Raw genomic sequence first — 18,967 nt, forward strand, 5'->3', positions numbered from 1 at the left:
TACACTGAATGGACACGAACCATGATTAGAAGAAGTTATGTTACGTGAAGGATTTTGGGTTTGGGTTTGGATGGTTTTTTTTCAGCAAAGCTGAGCACTGAATTTTTAAAAGTTTAAAAATGGAAAATGAGGTTCTATCACATGGCCCTGGGAGGAAGACACAAACAGGGGAAGGGAAGTAAACTGCCTCCACCCCCAAGTGCCCTGCTTTGTCCTTTGGGCTCCTCATCGGAAATGAGACATGGAACCAGACATGGCGGCCTGGTTCCATTGGTAGGCCTTATGCGTGCTTTCTGACCAAGTTCCAAAAGGCCGGGAAGCTGGGAGTATAATTGGGTTGGAAAGACCTAGAAGTGTCCTGGAGACTGGGGCAGGGAGGAGGCAAAGAAGCATAGGGATGAAGGAGAAAAGCAGAACTTCCAGATACTCTGTCGGCCCAGCCTGATTCTCTTTTCCTCCAAGAAACCTCCCTGATCAGCCGGCCCTTGAACAATGCTCCCTCCTTGCACCTCCAGAACACGTGTTGATATGTAACATGTTCAGCGCGTCACTACTCCCCACTTTCAGCTACTTTCCTGAGGTTGGTGTTCAAATTTAAGAGCACAGTTGGTTCTTGGGTTTCTAAAGGGCTGTAGGCAACTGGTGTCTGGGCAGGCAAGTCCCTGAAGCCTGGTTACTCCCAGGAAGAGGCATGTCCGTAATTAAACAGGCTGATGGCTGTCTCCTCCCAGGACGCCAAGAACACACCCAGGGTTTTTACGGCTCTAGAGACACCTGCTGAGACCGTCTAAGAAAGGGCCCCAGTTCCTGGGGAGCAGTCGGGGCCCCAGACAACTTCCCCCCTTCTAGTCAGTAGAGGGACTTCAATGTTTGGCCTGGGAAAACTACAACACTCCTTTCTCTTTGAGATCCCTACACTTTCTTCCCTGCTGGGTGCTGTAGGACAGGGGTCCTTAAGGTTTGCTATATAAATGAACAATCCTCCACACTCTATCCTCTGAGAGGCTCCCAGCAGTTTACCAAGATCCAAGCCCTCTGCTTCTGCCTGGACGTGTCTGTGCCATGTTTCCCAGTCTCCCTTGCAGTTGGACGTGATCATATGACGGAGTGCTAGCCCGTGGAACACAAGCACCCACTTGGGACAAGCACCCACCTCCAGGCCTTGGTAAGACCCACCCACAATCTTCCTCCGTGCTCTTTCCCCTTCCAGGCTGCTGGTGTGGAAGTCAACCACAGGACACAGGAAGACGTCAGCTGAAGGTGGCAGGGCCTCCACCAGCCAGGGTTTGTGAACAAGCCTTCCCCGCTGACCAGGAATCTTGCACATGAGCGGGAAACTAGCCTTTTCTGGGTTTAAGCCATTATACTTTTTGTGATTATTGTAGCAGCTGGCTAATCTTCCCCTTTCCATGTTCTCCACAGCCTGACTCTCCATCTGACAGGCACCCTATATTGTTTACTTGTTTACTGTCTCCTCCGTCCACCAAAATGTAAGCTCTGAGATTCAGGGACTCTGTTTTGTTCCCTGCTGGGTCCCCAATGGTAGAATTGGGGTAGAAGAGTGTCTGACACAGAGTATACACTTAATAAACTAACTGTGAATTACAGTTAGTGACTTATGTTTTACCCACTCTCTGAGAGTTCGGGTCTCTATAGAAAGGCCCCCAGGCGTCAAGAGCAGGAACCTACCTCTGCTTTCACTTTCTCCTCCACCTCTTGAGCTAGAAAATCAGCCTTTCATTGAACTAATACACTCATCGTTTGGGACCCAGCCTGTGTTCCCTCCTCTTGGACACCCTCCCGGAATCCTTCCCACAATGGTCTACGAGGAATAAAGTGAAGAAATAAAATGCAGTCACTATAGTCAAGCTGCTACATTACTAAAACCAAGTCGGCGAAGGCATGAGGAAACGATTCTATTCTTGTTCTAACTAGCCTGGGAATTTAAACGTCTGAACTTTCCAGTCCTACGTCAAAGCCTGAACAGGCATCTGCACATACATCAGACCTCCAGAGAGCCCTGATTTCCCCCTGAAGGACGCATGTATCCAGACCACCTGACAGCCATTCTCCTGACTGCCGGACATCTGACTAATAACTGTCCTGGACCAATCCTAGGGCTACGAATGCAGGACTGATAATTCTCAAGAATGTGCTTTTTTTTTTTCTATAAGAACTCTTAGTTTTTTTTCTTCAGAACACTCTGGGTGATGCCTCATTGTGTTTGCAGTTTGAAAGCCCTAAGACCCTTGAATAAATCTTTATCATTAATTTCTAGCAAAGCCTCCAGACTCTGAGTTCATTCGACATGTGCATGCTCTGTGTCCCTGGGCCCAGGGTCCCTCTGGAGTCACACCTATCACACTGCACAAGTGCTGATGTCTGTTTCTTCCCCCCCCGTCATGTTCCCCACCCTCCAATTAGACTGGAGGCCCTTAAGGCTAGACTTTGTCTTATTCGTTTTTGCATCTTCCCAGTGTCAGGCACATGGGTTTTTTAAGAAACAAGTGCTCCAAAATATTTAATAAATATTTACATAATATTTAATTATGTAAATATAAATTACATAAGCATATAACATACAATTATATAAATATATTTATATTACATACTTATAATAATTCCATAATGCTTAATAACTATTTTATCTTCTTTAACTGTTATCACTGTGGCTAACCAAGAGTAAAAAGCTTCTCACGTGTCCTGCATCCGTTTATAAGGGGATCTAAGCTTATACTTGGAATGTTCTTCAGATTCTTTGACCTGGCTTTCTGGATCTTAATACCTGACATGGCTCCTGAAAGGAGGGGGAAGCCCAAACCTTTCACTGTGTACCAGTACAAACCTACCCTTGACTGGAAGCCCCAAAACATTTTTCCCCTGAAGTGTGTGTCTGTTCCTGGCAGCCCCGTACACACACAGGATTCCGGTCTTTCAGACCACTTGCCTGTGTGACCCTACAAAGCTCTCTGGTACAGGCAGGAAGTCACTACTATGTCCACTTGACAGATGAGAAAATCGGCTCCCAGAGGTGGCTTGTCCAAGATCAGGGTTTGAGTGTGTGCTGAGGTGTCACTAGGATCCAGGGGCCCAGACCTTTCCTCCCCATCTCTTACTTGTCTCCAGCCTGAGCTAACAGGAGGAAACTTCACAGCAGCCACGAGGAAGCAGAGCCAACGAGCCATAACATGGGTGAGCGGAAACTCACAGTGATTGCGTGATAAACCGAGTTCAAGGCAAACCTGGCCAAAAAGATTCAGTGCACTGAAAGCTTCCCCCTTTCTTCTAATTTTAAATCCCTCTGGCCTGATGCGAGCATCTGTGGTTAGGGGGTGTAGCTGCTGCAGTGTGGTCCGAGGCCAGAATGGAAAGATGAGTACTTACTCGACTTTTCTTCTTTGATGGTATATTCGAGCACCTCAGATGAGCTCTTTTGCAGGGAAGGGAAGTGGACACAGAGGACCAGGTGCTTCAAGCTGCTGTCCTGGCGGACCAGGAATGTCTGTGACAGAAGAAGAGGGGGAATGAATCAAAGATTAGGGAGGCAGTTAGAAACACAACAGTGAGATGGAAGTCATCTGGAATGTTCCAGAAACAAGGAGGCAGGGTGGGCAGTCAGGCATCCCTCAGGAGAACTGGGGATTCTGCCCCAACAGCCATATGTCACCTGGCCTATGTCCCCTGGCTCCTGAGTCTCAATTTCTTATTTGCCCACGGAGGGGGTTCAACTGAATAAGGGGGTTCAACTGAATCAATGTTTCCCAAAGAATTCTGTGTTGTAGACAGAGTTTGGCAAGGGGCATTTGCAGTGCAGATTCCCGTGTCCCACCTCCGAGATGCTGGTTCGGTTGGTGGGGACGGATGGAGGGGGCAGTGTGGCCTCAGCTGAACCTGAGGCAGGTGGTGTTCCAGGGCCCACACTTACAAAAGCTCCGCCGTTCAGGAGTGAGGTTGAATTTCAACTCGCACTCCACTTACGCTCCAGGGGAGGCTGATGGACACAGTCACAGGTATTAGTTGAGTCACACTTTTTCCCCCAGAGAAATAAAAATAGCTACTAATTAATATAGTTCTTTCTCTGTGACAGGCACTGTTATGAGAACTCTGCAGATATGTTCACTTGCTCCATCCTCCCAATGATCCTCTGACGTGAGTTTTGTTGTTATCCCCACTTTACAGATGAAGAAACTGAGACACTCTCTGATCCTAACATGACGCCCCTCCTCAGGTTGCTGTGTGTGATGACGCCTGAGTAAATACCAGTATGGGCTTGGCCCACAGGACAGCTGGGAAGGGCATTTGGCCCCAGATGCTGGTGTCCCTGCCACAGAGCTCCAGCCCACCCAGCCTCTCCCTGCACCACAAGTCCCACCCGGCGAGGGCCCTGTCCTTTCTTCTTCTGTGGATTTACTTGAGTCTGATAGGACGACACCCCTGGGCCTCGAGGACACATCTTTGCTCTAGTAACCAAGCATTACCCCAAGTCTAAACCAGAGCCGGCATATTTACAGACCCTTCACTTCTACTTCTCCTGCTCTGTCAGTGTTCTGCTCAGTGAAGGAGGCTGTGACTCCAGTTTTCACACCCACGGTGGCCCCCAGGGACAGTGCCCTTCCACCACCACCATGGGGAGGAGCTGCCTGCTTCCTTTCACAAACTGGTTTTAAAATGTCCTTTTTACAGTCTCCCCTGGCCTTACCCAAGCTCATCCCTCCTTCCAGGTGATAGATACCTTCTGGAATCTCCCCAGCATCTGGGGACACAGCTTCCCCTGGCGAAGGGGGTGGGGGTGTCCCTCAGCCAGGGAAGGGTCACTCCTCCCCTCCACCCATGTCCCCGCCCTGGAGTCTAAGCTTCTCCCGTGAGGCCCCAAGCACGTGGGCTAGAGTTTGGGGACATCCTGAGGACATGGCCCCAAAAGTGAGGGGCTGTCAAGGAGCACTGGGAGGGCACTTCCTCCCTTTCCCCACTGAGGCACACTGTCCTACCATCCCTCTGGGGACGCTCCACATTCTCTGCTATTGTTACTGATTACTATTATTTTTCTCATATGGTTTTGTTATGACGCTCATTAATACAATGTTGTTATTCTACCTGCTAATGAAACATGATGACATCATTATGACACTAACAGCTAACACGTATCGCCTCCCTGGTCTTGCCCCCAGCCCTAAAAACCAGTTCCTTAGATTCCATGATCATACTTAATTCTCTTAGTAAAAGCAATTGAGGTGGCACTATTATTCTCCCATTTTGCAGAGGAGGAAACTGAGGTAGAGGAGGTAAGTCATTGCCCAAGGTGGTGTCGGAGAACTGTTGTCAGAAGGATAGTGAGTGCATGACTGGGTACATGTGTTGTGAGTGTGTGTGAGTGCACTCGGGGCTGAGCTCCCAGGCCTCCCTACTGGAGCTCCAGGGGAGCAGGGGCACCGGGAGGGAGCCTGAGCCAGGGTGGTTGCCCCTAGGAAGACGCACCGCAAATGTGGACCTTTGACCCTGACCCAGAGCAGAGCTGAGGCTGGTGCCCTTCTGAACTGAAAACAACTGGGGATTTCTGTCCTTGTAGGGAAAGTGCTCCCGTTACGCGGGTGTATTGTCAGGGGACATGTGCCCAGGTCACTTGTTCAGAAGCACAGGGACATGGCAGAGCTGCCTCGCTCCATCCTTGAGGTGTCAGGAATGGCACAGGTAGGAAAGCAGTGTTTTTCAAAGTGTGGGTCATGACCCATTAGTGCAAATGCCACCAACCTTTCTTTTTTCAAAATAAAACACAGGCATAGAAAATAGAAGATAATAAGAATGCCTATAAGAAGGATGGGCTTTTTGTGTGTGTGTGTGTGTGTGTGAGAGAGAGAGAGAGAGAGAGAGAGAGAGAGAGAGAGAGAGACAGAGAGAGAGAGAGAGAGAGAGAGAGAGAGAGAGAGAGAGAGAGAGAGAGAGAGACAGCGAGAGAGAGAGAGAGAGAGAGAGAGAGAGAGACAGAGACAGAGAGAGAGAGACAGAGACAGAGACAGAGAGAGAGACAGAGAGAGAGACAGCAGAAGAGAGAGAGAAACGAGAAGAGAGAGAGGACAGGACACCAACGGCCAGGGCCACAGTGCCACATGTATTTCTTACCCGACTGGCCGGTTACCTTCTTCCTTGCCTATTTAGATGCCCACTGAGCCACTGATCTCTCCCTAGGGTGACTGCAATGACAAACCATGCAGACAACTTGGACCTCCCTCGATGCCACCCTGCCATCTAATTGGCTCTTTCACACCCAGCACATAACTGTCTGGATTTCTTCACTCTGCTGAGACGTGGACCCTGTTCTCTATGCTCAAGTTCCGCTGATAGAAAGAAGACCAGAGCGCTCAGAACAGGAACTCCAAGCTGGGGGACAGTCCACAATCTGTATTTCTCCTCGGGCTCTCAGAGGACCGTGAGCGGCCGGTTATGAGCTCTGTGGCCCTGGGTAATTCCATAGCTTTCCTGGGACTCAGTGTTGTGATCTGTAAATGGGGGTTAATAACACCTAAGAGCACTCAGCAGAAACAAGAAACAAAACACAAAGGCCTTGGGAGAGATCCTGAAGTATGGCACAGGGAAGTACCCCCTGGGACAAATGAGTCTCCATGGATGCTAAGGACTTGGTCTCCGTTTGCCCCCATCCCTGTCACCCCCCTCCACCCACCGCCCCGCAGTTGGTTTTTGTTGTGCGGTCTCCGGTCTCAGATTCCATTCTAAACCGGGGATCAGTTCTACCACATGCATTAACTGAAAAAAGAATCAGGAGGGGCTTTCCTGACAGAGTGGTTCGGCTGATGGTAAGGAGCCACAGGTGTTAAAGAGCGGCTAACGTCTCGCTATGGCCCAGGCATGGGGGTATCACCCCCGGTACTGTTTACTGTTCCCCCTGATGGGGGACTCAGGGCACAGAGAGGTCAAAGAAACCCAAGGCCACGCGGACAGGAAGGGCAGAAGAGGGACGCAGACCCAGATGTCACCACGAGCACCTCTCTTTGCCGTCATGTCTGTGTAGCTACTCATTGAGGGGAAGGGTGGGGATGGGGGTAGAGAGTCCCCCAGGCTGGACTCTGACAAGTCCCCAGTTTCTGATCACCCCAACACCCTTCTTCCCCCTTCAGCATGGCCACAAAGGCTCACATAGTACTTTCCCAGTCTGGCCAAGTCCTGGGGCTCTTATGTGAAAAGCCAAGATAAGGCTCGGGGGGTAGGCAGTGAGGCGATGGACGAGGTTATGAGTTAGTGGGGGCAGCTGGGGAGGGAGCCTGGACGAGTCCCCTGACCCTGCCCAGCTGCCAGCGGGAGAGGGGGCACTGACAGGTGCCTGCTCTGGGCAGAACCACAGCCTGCCTTGGCCACTGTTCCTTCAGAATTAGACGGTCTATTCTGTGTTCCCCTTCAGTGAGGTTTAGCTGCGCAGCTAGTCACAGGGTCCCTTCTAGGGAGTATCCACAGGCAGCACCTCAAAAAACTGTCCCAATGAAGCAAACGGCAGGAAGGAAGGGCATGTAGTGGACCCCTGCAAAGCATTCTAGGTTATGGGAGGAATCTCCGTGCTTAAACGCGGCCAGTGCAGCCAGGGTCAGTGCCAGGAGGAGGAACAGCACCTGTGAGAGCTGTCTGTATGCCCCTCTCCCTCCACCGCCACTGGGGGTCCCCCTGGTTACCCTCTAAGGTTATACGGTTGTTGGCAGGCGAGTGCACAGGGCACTGAAGCAAATGAGTGAGCCACCCGGAAACTCTTTTTCCCACACCCTTGGGGGGCTGCCGCGTGTAAATTCACCAAGCCTCCCTAGTTTACTTTTTCTATCCCCTGCCAGCTAACTTTTTAGAGATGCAGTGGGACTCAAATCCCAGGTCTGCTACTTACTAGCTGTGGGTCCCTGGGCAAGTTACTTTCACTCTTTGGCTCTCAGTTTCCTCATCTAAGCATGAGACTATCACATCCATCTTTCAGGGTTGCTGTGAGAATTGCTAATCGTGCATATAAAATGCCAGGCACAGGTGTGCCCTTAAATAAAATAATGACGATGATATTTATTATATAGACGGCTAGCATTTATTGAGCACTAAACCGCATGCTAAGACTTTTATATGCATAATCTCATTTGAGAAATAAATGATAATTATTAATAAGATTACTATTAGGTATCGTTAGCCAAACAAAGAGATAGGAAAAAAGGACTCAAAGACCACTCATTCTGTGGCAGATTAAAATGGCCACAAATTCTTTGCAGCTCTCTCCCACCAGAGGTAGCATCTATTTCCCCACCCCTGAAAGGGTGGCCTTAGGACTTTGCTTTGACCAAAGAATGCAGCAAAAGCGATACTGTAGGAGTGCTGAGCCTGTAGGTCCTAAGAGGACATCAACGTCCGTGCTCACCCTTTTGGACCATAACTGTCACGTGAAGACGCTCCCGGGCGAGCCTGCTGGAGCCGAGGGCCTGGCCAATAGCCAGCACAACCGCCAGACAATGTGAGTGAGGCCATCTCAGGCCAGCCAGCGCCAGTCACACTGCCAGATGACTGCAGTTACATGACTGACCCTAGGAGACCAGCAGGGGAACTGCTCAGCAGAATGCAGCCCAAATTGCTGACCCACAGAATCGTGAGCCAATCAAACGGGACTGTTTTAAGCCCCTGAATTTTAGAGTGTGTGCTTGCTATGCAATAGTAGGTAATGATATAGTCATGGGGTGTATAGACGTGAGGCCTCATCCTTTGGGTCCATCCTCTTCTCTTCCTTCTATGAGGCACTACTGAGGGACCCCAGAGCTTGGGGGGTGGGGGAATGGAGTTTGAGTCAGTGATGTGTCCCACTCCTCACTCCAGCCAAAGAAAGACCCGGAGATGCCAAAAGATCTCCTGAGGTGACATCACTTGTTAGTGGCTGAGCCAGGACAGGAATGCAAGGCCAGTGGCCTTCAGGCCAGGGCTGTGACCACTACAGTACCTGGCCTCCAACCCAAGCAACCTGCCGAGTGTCAACTATGCACGTTCTTTATGCCAGGTACCAGGCAGAGGTTTCTGATACCTGGCGGTAACTTCCTCCCTGGGGCTGGGGCTATTTTACCCACTGCACGAATGAGAAAACAGTGTGGGGAGGGGACTGGCAAAAAGACAGGGAAAGGGGAAGGTCCAGAGAGCCGGGCGTTGGGGCTTTTCCATGTAGAACTTTAGCAGGTGGGCTCTGGAGCCTGCCTCTGAGTTCAGTTCTTAGCTGTGGGGTCTCTTTGGGGCTGCTTCTTCCTCTGCAAAATGGGATCCTAACGGCCCCAGCCTGTGACAGTCAGTACGAGCTAGCTCCCCAGGACCAGCCCCTCCCTTTCCTTGCTAACTGACCCCAATTCTGACCTGGGTGCATTGTATCCTGTCTCGGGAGATGAATCATGTTTGTTCAAAGCCAAACACAGCTATTCTGTTTCATTTGTCATTCACCCCCTTCCCCAGCCTCTCTCACAGTTAGGGGTGGCCCATCAGGCACCTAGAAGAACATGTGATAAAAAGGCTGAGCCTAGGAAGAGAAAGCCTTCTGCCTGTGACCTCCTGCCTTGGAATGGGTGAGATGGCTGGAGCTGCAGCTGCCACTTGGTTACAATGAGGTGACAAACCTGAGGACCAAAAGCCAACACCTTAAAGATGGGGGAAAGGACTGGGGTCCTCAAGACATCACTGAGCTAATAAACTAGCTTTGGACCCCAACCTCCAGATTTCTCGTCAGGTAAACAATAATAGCCTTAGAAGAGGTGGGTTCGGGTTTGTTGTTTGGGTTTGTTGTTACGTGAAGCAAAAAGCATTCCCAGCTGACCCAGTGCCTCAAAGGATTACTGAAAAAAACTGCACAGGTGACTTCGGTGGAGTCCCTGTTGTACAATGAGCACTCACTATCTGGTGCCTCCCTTCCCTGCCTCAGGTGGCCCCCTGCCTGCCTCAGAGTCCCCTCCTACACGGAGGCAGCACTCCTACCTTCAACGGTTCGTGGGTGACTTCCTGAGTCAGAAAGGCCACACGGTGGGGCAGCAGGAGCCCTGGACAGGAAAAGACACCCTCATTCGCAGCTCCAGACTGCAGGCCTCAGCCCTCAATGAAACATTAGCTCAAGCTGAGCAGTGCGGGGACATGAGGTGACAAGTGCAGGCACTGGGGCCTTCTTTGTCCGTCGCTAGGACACTCACCTGTGAGCACCCTGGGATTATGACAAGTGGAGCCGTCCACTTCCTGCCCACAGTGGGACCCTCCACCTGCCACTGCTCCTGAAAGCCTTCCCCCACTCGCCAGACCGCCGACACACCTTGCTTCGCCCCCATGTCCTCACTCAACCTCTTTCCTCTCTGGAAACAAGCATCATCTGGTGCTTCGCTGAGCTGACGTCTGAGTCAGTCTGCTCCTTCTGTTCCCTCTTTCTCTCTCCCCCTTTTGGCAGCTCTGCCAATGCACTGGATTAGGAACTCTCAGAAAGTGGAAGAATCCTCTTTCCCCAATTGGACAAGCTGATGGAGGCTTGCCCGTACAGAGGGTCCAATCTCCACCCCCAAAAAGCAACAGTCACAGCGGGCAGAGCATTTGCATGAGGGGACAGATGGTGTCCTCCTAGTTCTGACCTTGGTTTGCGTGTCCCTTGGCGATTCACTTCTCTCTGAGCTGGCTTTTCCAGTCTAGTGGGGGAGGGGTGTGAAAGTCCCAGGACTCCTTCCTTCTAGAAGATACTCTCCCAGCATCAGTGCCCTGGGGTCTTTCCCAGATCCAAGAGGCTAGCACAAAGGTTAGTTTCATGGATAAATTATTGCAACCCCCGAGGCTGGAACAGCTGCCCTCCCTGTCTACCTTCAGCTAGTGTGGGTTTTGGAAAGACCAACTGATTTCAGTAATAGCCGGGACAGAATATGCTTAGGGAGAGAAGCATGCAGCTACTGCACTCCAAATAAATATATGAAAACCCAAAACTAAATACACTATAAATGTGTAGTTGTTTTTTTGTTTGTTTTAACTGGATAGTTTTGTTTTCACTATCCATTTTTGGCCTGGACAATCTAGAGCTGTCTGCTTTTCCACTTTTGTTATTTTAGGATATTTTTCCAGTTGCTTGGGGAAAATTTCCAATCATGCCCATTAGGGCAGGAAAAGAAGTGGCTGGTTCTCCCCAGAGGCCACAAGTGCAGGAGCTGCTATGACTGCGGAGCTCGGTGGTCCAGGGGCTGGAGTTCACTCTGGACACATGTGGCCCACCTTCCTGTTACCTATAACGAAGTTGTACCATGGCATGGAGGAGTTCCTCTATCCTGGCTGCACATCAGAAACACCCAGGGAGCTTTTAAAACCTACTGATGCCTCAGCCCCACTCCAAACCAAGCAAATCAGCATTTCTGGGGACGAGGCCAAGACATGGTGTTTGTGCAAAGCCCTCAAAGGCAGGCAGTTGGTGGGCTCAAATCACACTCTGCCACGAGTAGCTGTATCACTCAGCGCAGGCTCCTCACCAGCAGAGTTGCTGAGTTCCCTCACTTGCAAAGAGAGAGCCTGCCCTGGTCTGTGGGGCTGTTAGAAAGAGGAGAGGTGATATTCGGCACACAGCTGACCTGCAAGAACTGCTGACTGCACTGGCCACAGCACCCCAAAGGGACAAGAGAGGGGCGTCAGGGATGCTTTCGCCAAACTGATATGGAATGGAACTGGTATTCCTTGGGCTTACACCTGGGGAAGGTGCCTGGAACCACCTACAGGGCTGGTCCACATCAAAACTCAGGATCCTGCAACTCTTGAGCTAACCGCTCCCCACCCCACCCCCACTACCAAAAGCAATCTTAGAAGTTTCTCTCATTAAAAACCAACTTTTGGTCTAGAAGCAGTGACATTCCAGTAGCAATGAACACAGAGTACCCAGATCATGGTTTATAACCTAAAGCATAAAAGAAATACCCACGAGTCCATATTGATATAAATTCCATATTGATATAAGTAAATGACTGAGTAAATAAATAAACGAGGGAGAAGAGACAGATTTCTTGTGCAGAAGAATTCCACCTAATTTAGGTAGATACTCAATCAAAGAGGTAGAATATGACAGTCCACCCTCTAAGTGTGGGCTATGCTCAGTGACTTTCCGCCGAAGGGGACAATATGGAAAGGGGGGAAAGAGTAACTTCCCAGTGGAGAAACTGACAAAGATGACCTTAGCCAGGTGATCAAGGTCAATGTCAACAGGGATGAGTCCTGTTGACAGTATGTACCTTTGACACGATGTGATGAGGATGGCACTTTACCTCTGTGGTCGCCCTCCCCAAAACTTATGACCCCAGTCTAACTATCTGAACAACCCCAATTGAGGGACATTCTACAAAATGCCTGACCAGGACTCCTCAAAACTGTCAAGGTCATCAAAAACAAGGTCTCAGAAACCGTCACAGCCACGTGACATGATGGGAAGGAGACATGATGATTAAATGTGACATGGTGCCCTCGAACAGAAAAAGGACATTTAGGGAAAAGCGAAGGAAACATGAATAAAGTATGGGCTTTTGGTGACACGAATGTGTCAGTATTGGTTCATTAATTGTGACACACGTGCCCTACTAATGTTAGACGTTAACCATGGGAGGAATTGGGTGAGGAACGTGCAAGGGACTGACTGTGCTATCTTTGCAACTTTTTTGTAAATCTAAAACTTCTGAAGTAAACAAAGAACCACTGTTTGGGTATCGAATGAAGAAAGGTGGCTTTTTGATTGCGTTTCTAGATACACACAAAGCAAAAATGGGCCAATATGTTCCCAACACCTTATCAGAGAAGCAGGCTGCAGGGAGTGGGAAAGGGGGTGGGACAAGGTCAAGGTCGTATAGATATTTAGGACAAAAGGGCTGGATCCCTGACCACTAGCCCTGGACATGATGAAGCACTGTCTCTCACTGGTGTCAGGAGGGGTGGGTTCAAGTGATCTTGAAAGACCTTAGGAGCTCTCACAGCATGGGGGCCGCCCATAGTGTCTATATCGTTAAAAAAACCAGTGAAACCATTGCACTGGCAGAATTTCAGACAGTTCTGAGGGCGTGACATGCGGCAAAGGCCCCTCCGTCCCTAGCATCCCTGAAGATCACACCAGGCAGACTCCTCTTACGTGCTGTGTGACTTCAGGCAAGTGGATTAACTTCTCTGTGCCTGCATTTCCTTATCTGGAGATAGGGACACTAATAACACCTACCAGAGAGAAACCACTGTGAGGATCAATACAATCATGCAAAGAGCAACTTTGGGTAAAAGTTGGTCAATCGTTTGATCAGAGCATGAGCTTAAGGCTTTGTTTCTGCTTGAAAATACAAATGCTCCTGGGGAGAAGTGGGGTGTAAGGGCAGGGAACATAACAAGAGGCGGGCCTGCTCCAATTCTGCTGTCCTCGGGGTTTACCCAGACCCTGAGGCCTGTGGAGAATAAGCATTTTCCTCGTAGAACCACTATTGTTATTTTGAGTTGGGCTTATCTTAAACTTTTCGAAGAGAGGACTGAACCCTTTGACAGAGCATGCACGCTTATACTGGGCCCAGCTTGCCGCAGAGACGCCCTTCCCTTCTGCCTGGACGGGTCCTCATTATCTGGTCCACCGCCCATCGACACATGTACTCAGGACGCACCCTTCCTGCTGAAGAACAGAGGTCCAGAAAGTGGTCATCCTGCAGCATCAAAACCTTGCACTTGAGCCTGCTTTTGAGCTGCATTCTCCTAGGAAGGCTGGGAAAGTGAGGGGTGTCCTTGGAACCTAATAGGGAGTGGGCGGTGGGCCAGGGGCCCGGGCCTGGGAATGCTAAATGGAATACCTGCTGGCGAGAGTCCCCATTTGATTTTCTGTTTTATTCATCATCTGCTCTGAAGGCCTCAGGCAGTTCAAAACTGAAAACCTTTTGGTGGGATACGTAGCAGATCTTGTGTTCTTGAGGACTACAACCTCCCTGCTTTCCTTTATCACTTCTGTCCAGCATATTTTTTTTTTTGCAATGAGCACATATGTGCGTCACTTTTATAATTACACAAATTAACTGTAATTTTTTTTTTTTAAAGGAAGCAGCATGTAAGAAAAACTGCTTGGGGGCTGGAGTGGGGGGATGAGCTCGGACTCGTCTTTCCTTACCTACGTGTCCTTTCGTCTCCTCATGTAATGCTTCCACTATCGGGAGGAAAGTACTATTAATGGCCCCATTTCAAAGGGAGAAAAGTGATTCTCAAAAGCTTTGACCCATCCTCTGGCCCTTGTTTTCATCTTCACCCGGCCCTTATTTTCCTATGTAAAACAAGGGGGTGTGAAATGATTTCTCAGGGCCCCTCTGGTCCTGATACTCTCTAATACCAGGATGCCTGGCCGAGTTCTTGATGTGTCAGCCCAGCCTCAGGGGCGCAAATGCCCAGAGAGCCCACACCAGCCACACATCCCCCTGCTTTTCAGTGCACACACCTGCTCTCCAAAGCAGAAGCCAGCTGGCCCACCAGTCCCCTGCTCCTGCATTCTGGAAAAAACGCCCTGGTGGAAACCTAGTAAACCTAAGAAACGAAAGCTAATGGGCAGCTGCTTCCGTGCCGCCCCCCCCCGCCCCCAGCAGTTCCTGCCCCCCTACTCGCCTCCTGGCCACGTCATGGAGAGACCCCGACTCACCCCGGCTGCCTCCCGGTGCAGGATCCTGGCCGCCTCCGCCCGGCCCAGGCCCAGCTGCAGCCACACTGGGCACGTTTTGATGAGCTTCTCCAAGACGCTGATGCCCCGCCGAAGGCAGTTCTTTGGGGTGACTGGCAGACAGGGCCCCATGCCATCTTCCTCCTCCTCTTCCTCTCCCTCTCTTTTGTCAACGTCTGGAATCGGACTAAGAACAGAATCAAATGATCAGCCCACCCTGCAACCCTCTAGAAAGGGATTTACAACCATTTGTACATGTGTCTATACCTGTGTGACTACGACCCACGTCAAGATAGAGAACTGTGCTGTCCTGTACTGTACTGCGTACTTAAAATAGGATGACTGAATTCAACCATGCTGCAAGTGTGACACACACACAGGATTTCAAAGACTTGATGTGAAAAAAAGGCTGTGAATAGGTCATTAGTAATATCTTACAGTGATTCCATGTTGAAATGGTAATAATATATTGGCTTCAATACAACATTATTGAAATTAACTTCACCTGTTTCTTTTTTAAATGAAGCTATAGAAAATTAAAAACTACACATGTGGCTTGTATTATATTTCTATCAGACCACGGACACACACATTTCCAGAAGGCCGCCTTGTGCCTCCTCCCAGTCAGCACTCCCTGCCCAGGATGAGGACGGAACAGGTCAGGGTGGGGGCAGGAGAATCGTAGGCCTAAGAAACAGCCAAACTAAAGTAGAGGTCCAGTTTAAGAGATCCTGGGCCCCTCCCCCAGCACGCTGGCTGCACCCACCCCCTACACACACTGAGTCCAGCATCTCTGAACCCCGTATCCTGAGGTGGGGGACTGTGTGGTCTGTTTTCATTCTACCTGAGGAACTAAATCTCTCAGGGGAAACCCTTAATCAGACAGGGTGGTATTTGTAAAGCCAGACTACGTGCCTGGTGCCTTCGTTCTGCCCTGTGTCCCCGTCATGTCCAGGACACCGGTGATCAAAGCCGTATTTGCTGGAAGGAAATGCCTGGGGGAGGGATAAGCCAGGATGAGCCCTGTTAAAGGAACAGAAAGGTGGAACCGCCTCCTGGGGGAGGGGAGAGGCTGGGACGTGCTGGATCACACTGGCCCAGCAGAGCTGTGTGGTGTTAAGCAGCTGGTTTTGCAGAGACCGGACTATAGATGTGCTGTGAGGAGGGATATGTTGATGTCAGCACCAAACTCCGTCCTCTGACGCCCCCACTCCCAAATGCTCCGAGAAGCCCTCCCTCTCACAGAAGCTGTGTGCACGTGGGCACTCATGGATTCCCCTCTGGGTCCACACACAAGGCTGTGCCACGTGACCAAGACAACAGGAGTGTCCCCGGCAGTTGCAGGCACCAGGGGGCTGGAAGGGGCAGTAGGGCAGCCCCATGGACGTCCACAGCCTGTGGAATTGGGCCTGTGGGTCTCATTTGGAGCTCAAGGCTGAGGCAACCCGGCTGATGCTGATATAACCTCTTCCTAGGCCCTGAAGTACGGTCACTACCTCTCCTCTGGGAAAGAATTAAACCATTGGAGGCCAAAACTACCCAGAAAATAAGCACTCTGAGGCCCATTAGGTTCCACTAACCACCCTTAAAAACCAAAAATATCTTCTGGCACTAAAAGGCTTTATGATCATTCTCATGTCTCCTGGCTTGGCCTGGGGCCTCCCTCAGGGGCCAATTAGGACTCTAATGGCAGCCGGGTAAGACCGATCGGGTCCCACCTCCTCTGCCACTCACTAGGCTTAGACCTTGGCAAGGCGGTTCCCTCGCAGGGTCTCAGTTTCCTCATCTGTGCAATAGGCAGGGGGTGGCCTGACGATTTGCTGGGTGGCCCTAGGTGGGACCTGGGCTTTTGGGACAAAGCTCCTCATTTTCTCCTGTGGAACCAAAGCTACGATCAAATAAACAGGCTCTGGGAAGATGAGGCGGCTTGCCTCACATTCCTTCATACTATGAATATTTTGTGAGGGCTTGCAGGCGCCAGATGTTGTTCTAGGCACTGGGTTAGATCTGAGGACAGAGTGGTTAAAAAAAAAAAAAAAGGAAAAAGAAAAAGAAAAACCAAAACCAAAAAAATAACATCTAGGGGAGGAGTCCGATGATGGACAAGGTGAATGGGTAACCTAGAGTATGTCAGATGGTGATGAGAGCTAGCGAAGGGAAGAGATTCCAGAAGCAGAGAACAGCAAAGCCCTTGAGTTATGGATCCAAGAGAAACCTTGAGGAAGTCTGGGGGGTGCCAGGGTGAGAGTGGGAGGATGTGTGGTCAGAGAGGGGCAGGCCAGGGGTCCCTGTAAGGATTCTGGAGCCTTAAAATGGGCAAAAGATTTGAAGATTCCTCAAGGAAGGAGACATACATATAGCCAATTAGTAGGTGAAAGAGTACTTACCATGATCAGTCATTAGGGAAATGCAAATCAAAACCACAATGAGATACCACGACCCAACCACTAGCATGGCTAAAATTAAAAGCCTGCCTGCATCACATGGCAGAGGATGGAAACAATCAGAACTCCTGTGCATTTGTGGTGAGACTATAAATCGGTACGACCACTTTGGAAAAGAGCAGCTTTTTATAGACCTAAACATACACCTACCCTATGACCCAGCCATTCCACACTTAGGCACATACCTAAGAGAAATGTGCACGTCCACAAAAAGACCCATACATGAATGTTCGTAGCAGCTGAGCTCATAATAGCCCCAAACTGGTCCAGGGATCCATCAATAGGAGAATGGACAAAAAGACAGTGGTACATCCATCACACAATGGAATAGGAGCAATAAATAGGAACTATGACGCACAGAACCACATAGATGAACCTCAAACACATGCTGAATGAGAGAAGCCATATCTAAAAAAATCGTATACTGTATGAACCCTTTTATACGAAGTGCAAATAATACACTTAGACATGTGTATTGACATTTTATCATATGAAATTTTATCAGAATAATGAAAAAGAACCATAAATAAACACTGAATTACAGTTAATGATATAACATATTCAGGAGGCACCTGAAAACTTTTTTTGAAATGCATTAAAAAAAAATAAGGTGGATTCACAAATGGATAGAGGGAAAGATAGGTATTTAATAAAGCAAATATATAAAAACATTAAGAGTTAAGTGGTAGGTATATGGGTATTTACTGCAAAATTCTTCTAACTCTTCTGCATGTTAAAAACTTTTTATAGTAAACTATCAGGGATAAAGTTCTCCCCATCCTTGAAGACCTGTTCAGAAGCTTGACTACTGTTCTAGAAGCCCTAAGTTTGAATCCAGGCTGTGTGATGTCTGGCCAGTTACTTTACCTCTCTGGGCTTCAGTTTATGCATGTCTAAAAAAATAATAATAGTCCTTACCTGATTAGGTTCTTGTGAAAATTCAGTGAGCTGTTTGTCAAGTGCCCAGTAAATGTTAACTATTGTTTTTCTGGTTGAAATTCTTCTTTTCCTCTGCTTGCTACAATTCTCCTACTTTGTAGCCTTGATTTTAGGGCTTAGCACGTTTGATTAGAGTGAATGAGGCACATGTCTGTGTGTTGCACTTGGCTTATCCCCAAGAAAACATCTGGCCCCAGAGGTAACCCCCAAGTTCAAGTGCCTGTGAACCTCATGGCTTGACATGAAAAAAGACGTCCATTTTTTGGGCCCAGAAACACACAACTTGGAGGATCCTTTTTACACCGTGATCCCAGCTAGTGCTGGTGAAAAGACAAGTAAGAACTGGGGTTGTCCCAGAAAACATATGATGACGAGTGACTTAGAGGCCAACCTTGGCTGCTCAGACTAAACCACTAGAGAAGCCAGAGGCTCTTAAGATACTGCTTTCCAGGAGTTGTGTAACTCTTTCAATGTTCTCCTTTCTCCCTGGGTGGGCCAGTGCAGAAGTAACAAAGGCTTGTGCAGGGCCCCTCAGTGGTGACTGGGGGGCCATAGGATGGGAGGAATCTCTAAGTGCCAAAGGCTACACCAAGGTCAATAAGTTAGAGAAGGAGCCGCTAAGGCTGGGTGTGGTTTGGGCCTTGCCCCAGGCCACAGGAGCAGTGGGGCCCTGGAGGGCCAGAGTGACTCGGACGCCTGCTGTGACTGGGCCACAGAAGGGTGACGGGGCCAGGCAGCTGCCCTCTCTCGTCCCTGCATCCCTGCTGACTTTGGGCCTTGGGTGCCTTGAGCTCTCTAGGTGCTCACTTGTGACTGCAAAGTGCCCATGTCAAGGATGGAATTCGGGGCTAGACTGTCGGGCTCAAGCAAGATGGCACAGGTAGGGACGCCTGGAGCCAGCACTGCCATCTGGCTTTGTTTC

At 49.6% G+C, this 18,967-nt stretch overlaps 1 protein-coding gene across 1 annotated transcript in view; it reads right to left on the reverse strand.

Moving 5' to 3' along the window:
• The window catches only part of RIN3 (Ras and Rab interactor 3), a 111,220-nt gene that overhangs the window by 64,606 nt on the left and 27,647 nt on the right, over positions 1-18,967 (reverse strand). The window contains exons 2-3 of the mRNA XM_033108117.1: positions 14,645-14,849; positions 3,385-3,502 (exon numbers count right to left, since the gene is read on the reverse strand). Of these exons, the coding sequence (XP_032964008.1) occupies positions 3,385-3,502; positions 14,645-14,849 (323 nt within the window). The remainder of the gene's footprint in view (positions 1-3,384; positions 3,503-14,644; positions 14,850-18,967) is intronic.

This window comes from Rhinolophus ferrumequinum, chromosome 6, assembly GCF_004115265.2.
Source record: "Rhinolophus ferrumequinum isolate MPI-CBG mRhiFer1 chromosome 6, mRhiFer1_v1.p, whole genome shotgun sequence".
Taxonomy (NCBI): Eukaryota; Metazoa; Chordata; class Mammalia; order Chiroptera; family Rhinolophidae; genus Rhinolophus; species Rhinolophus ferrumequinum.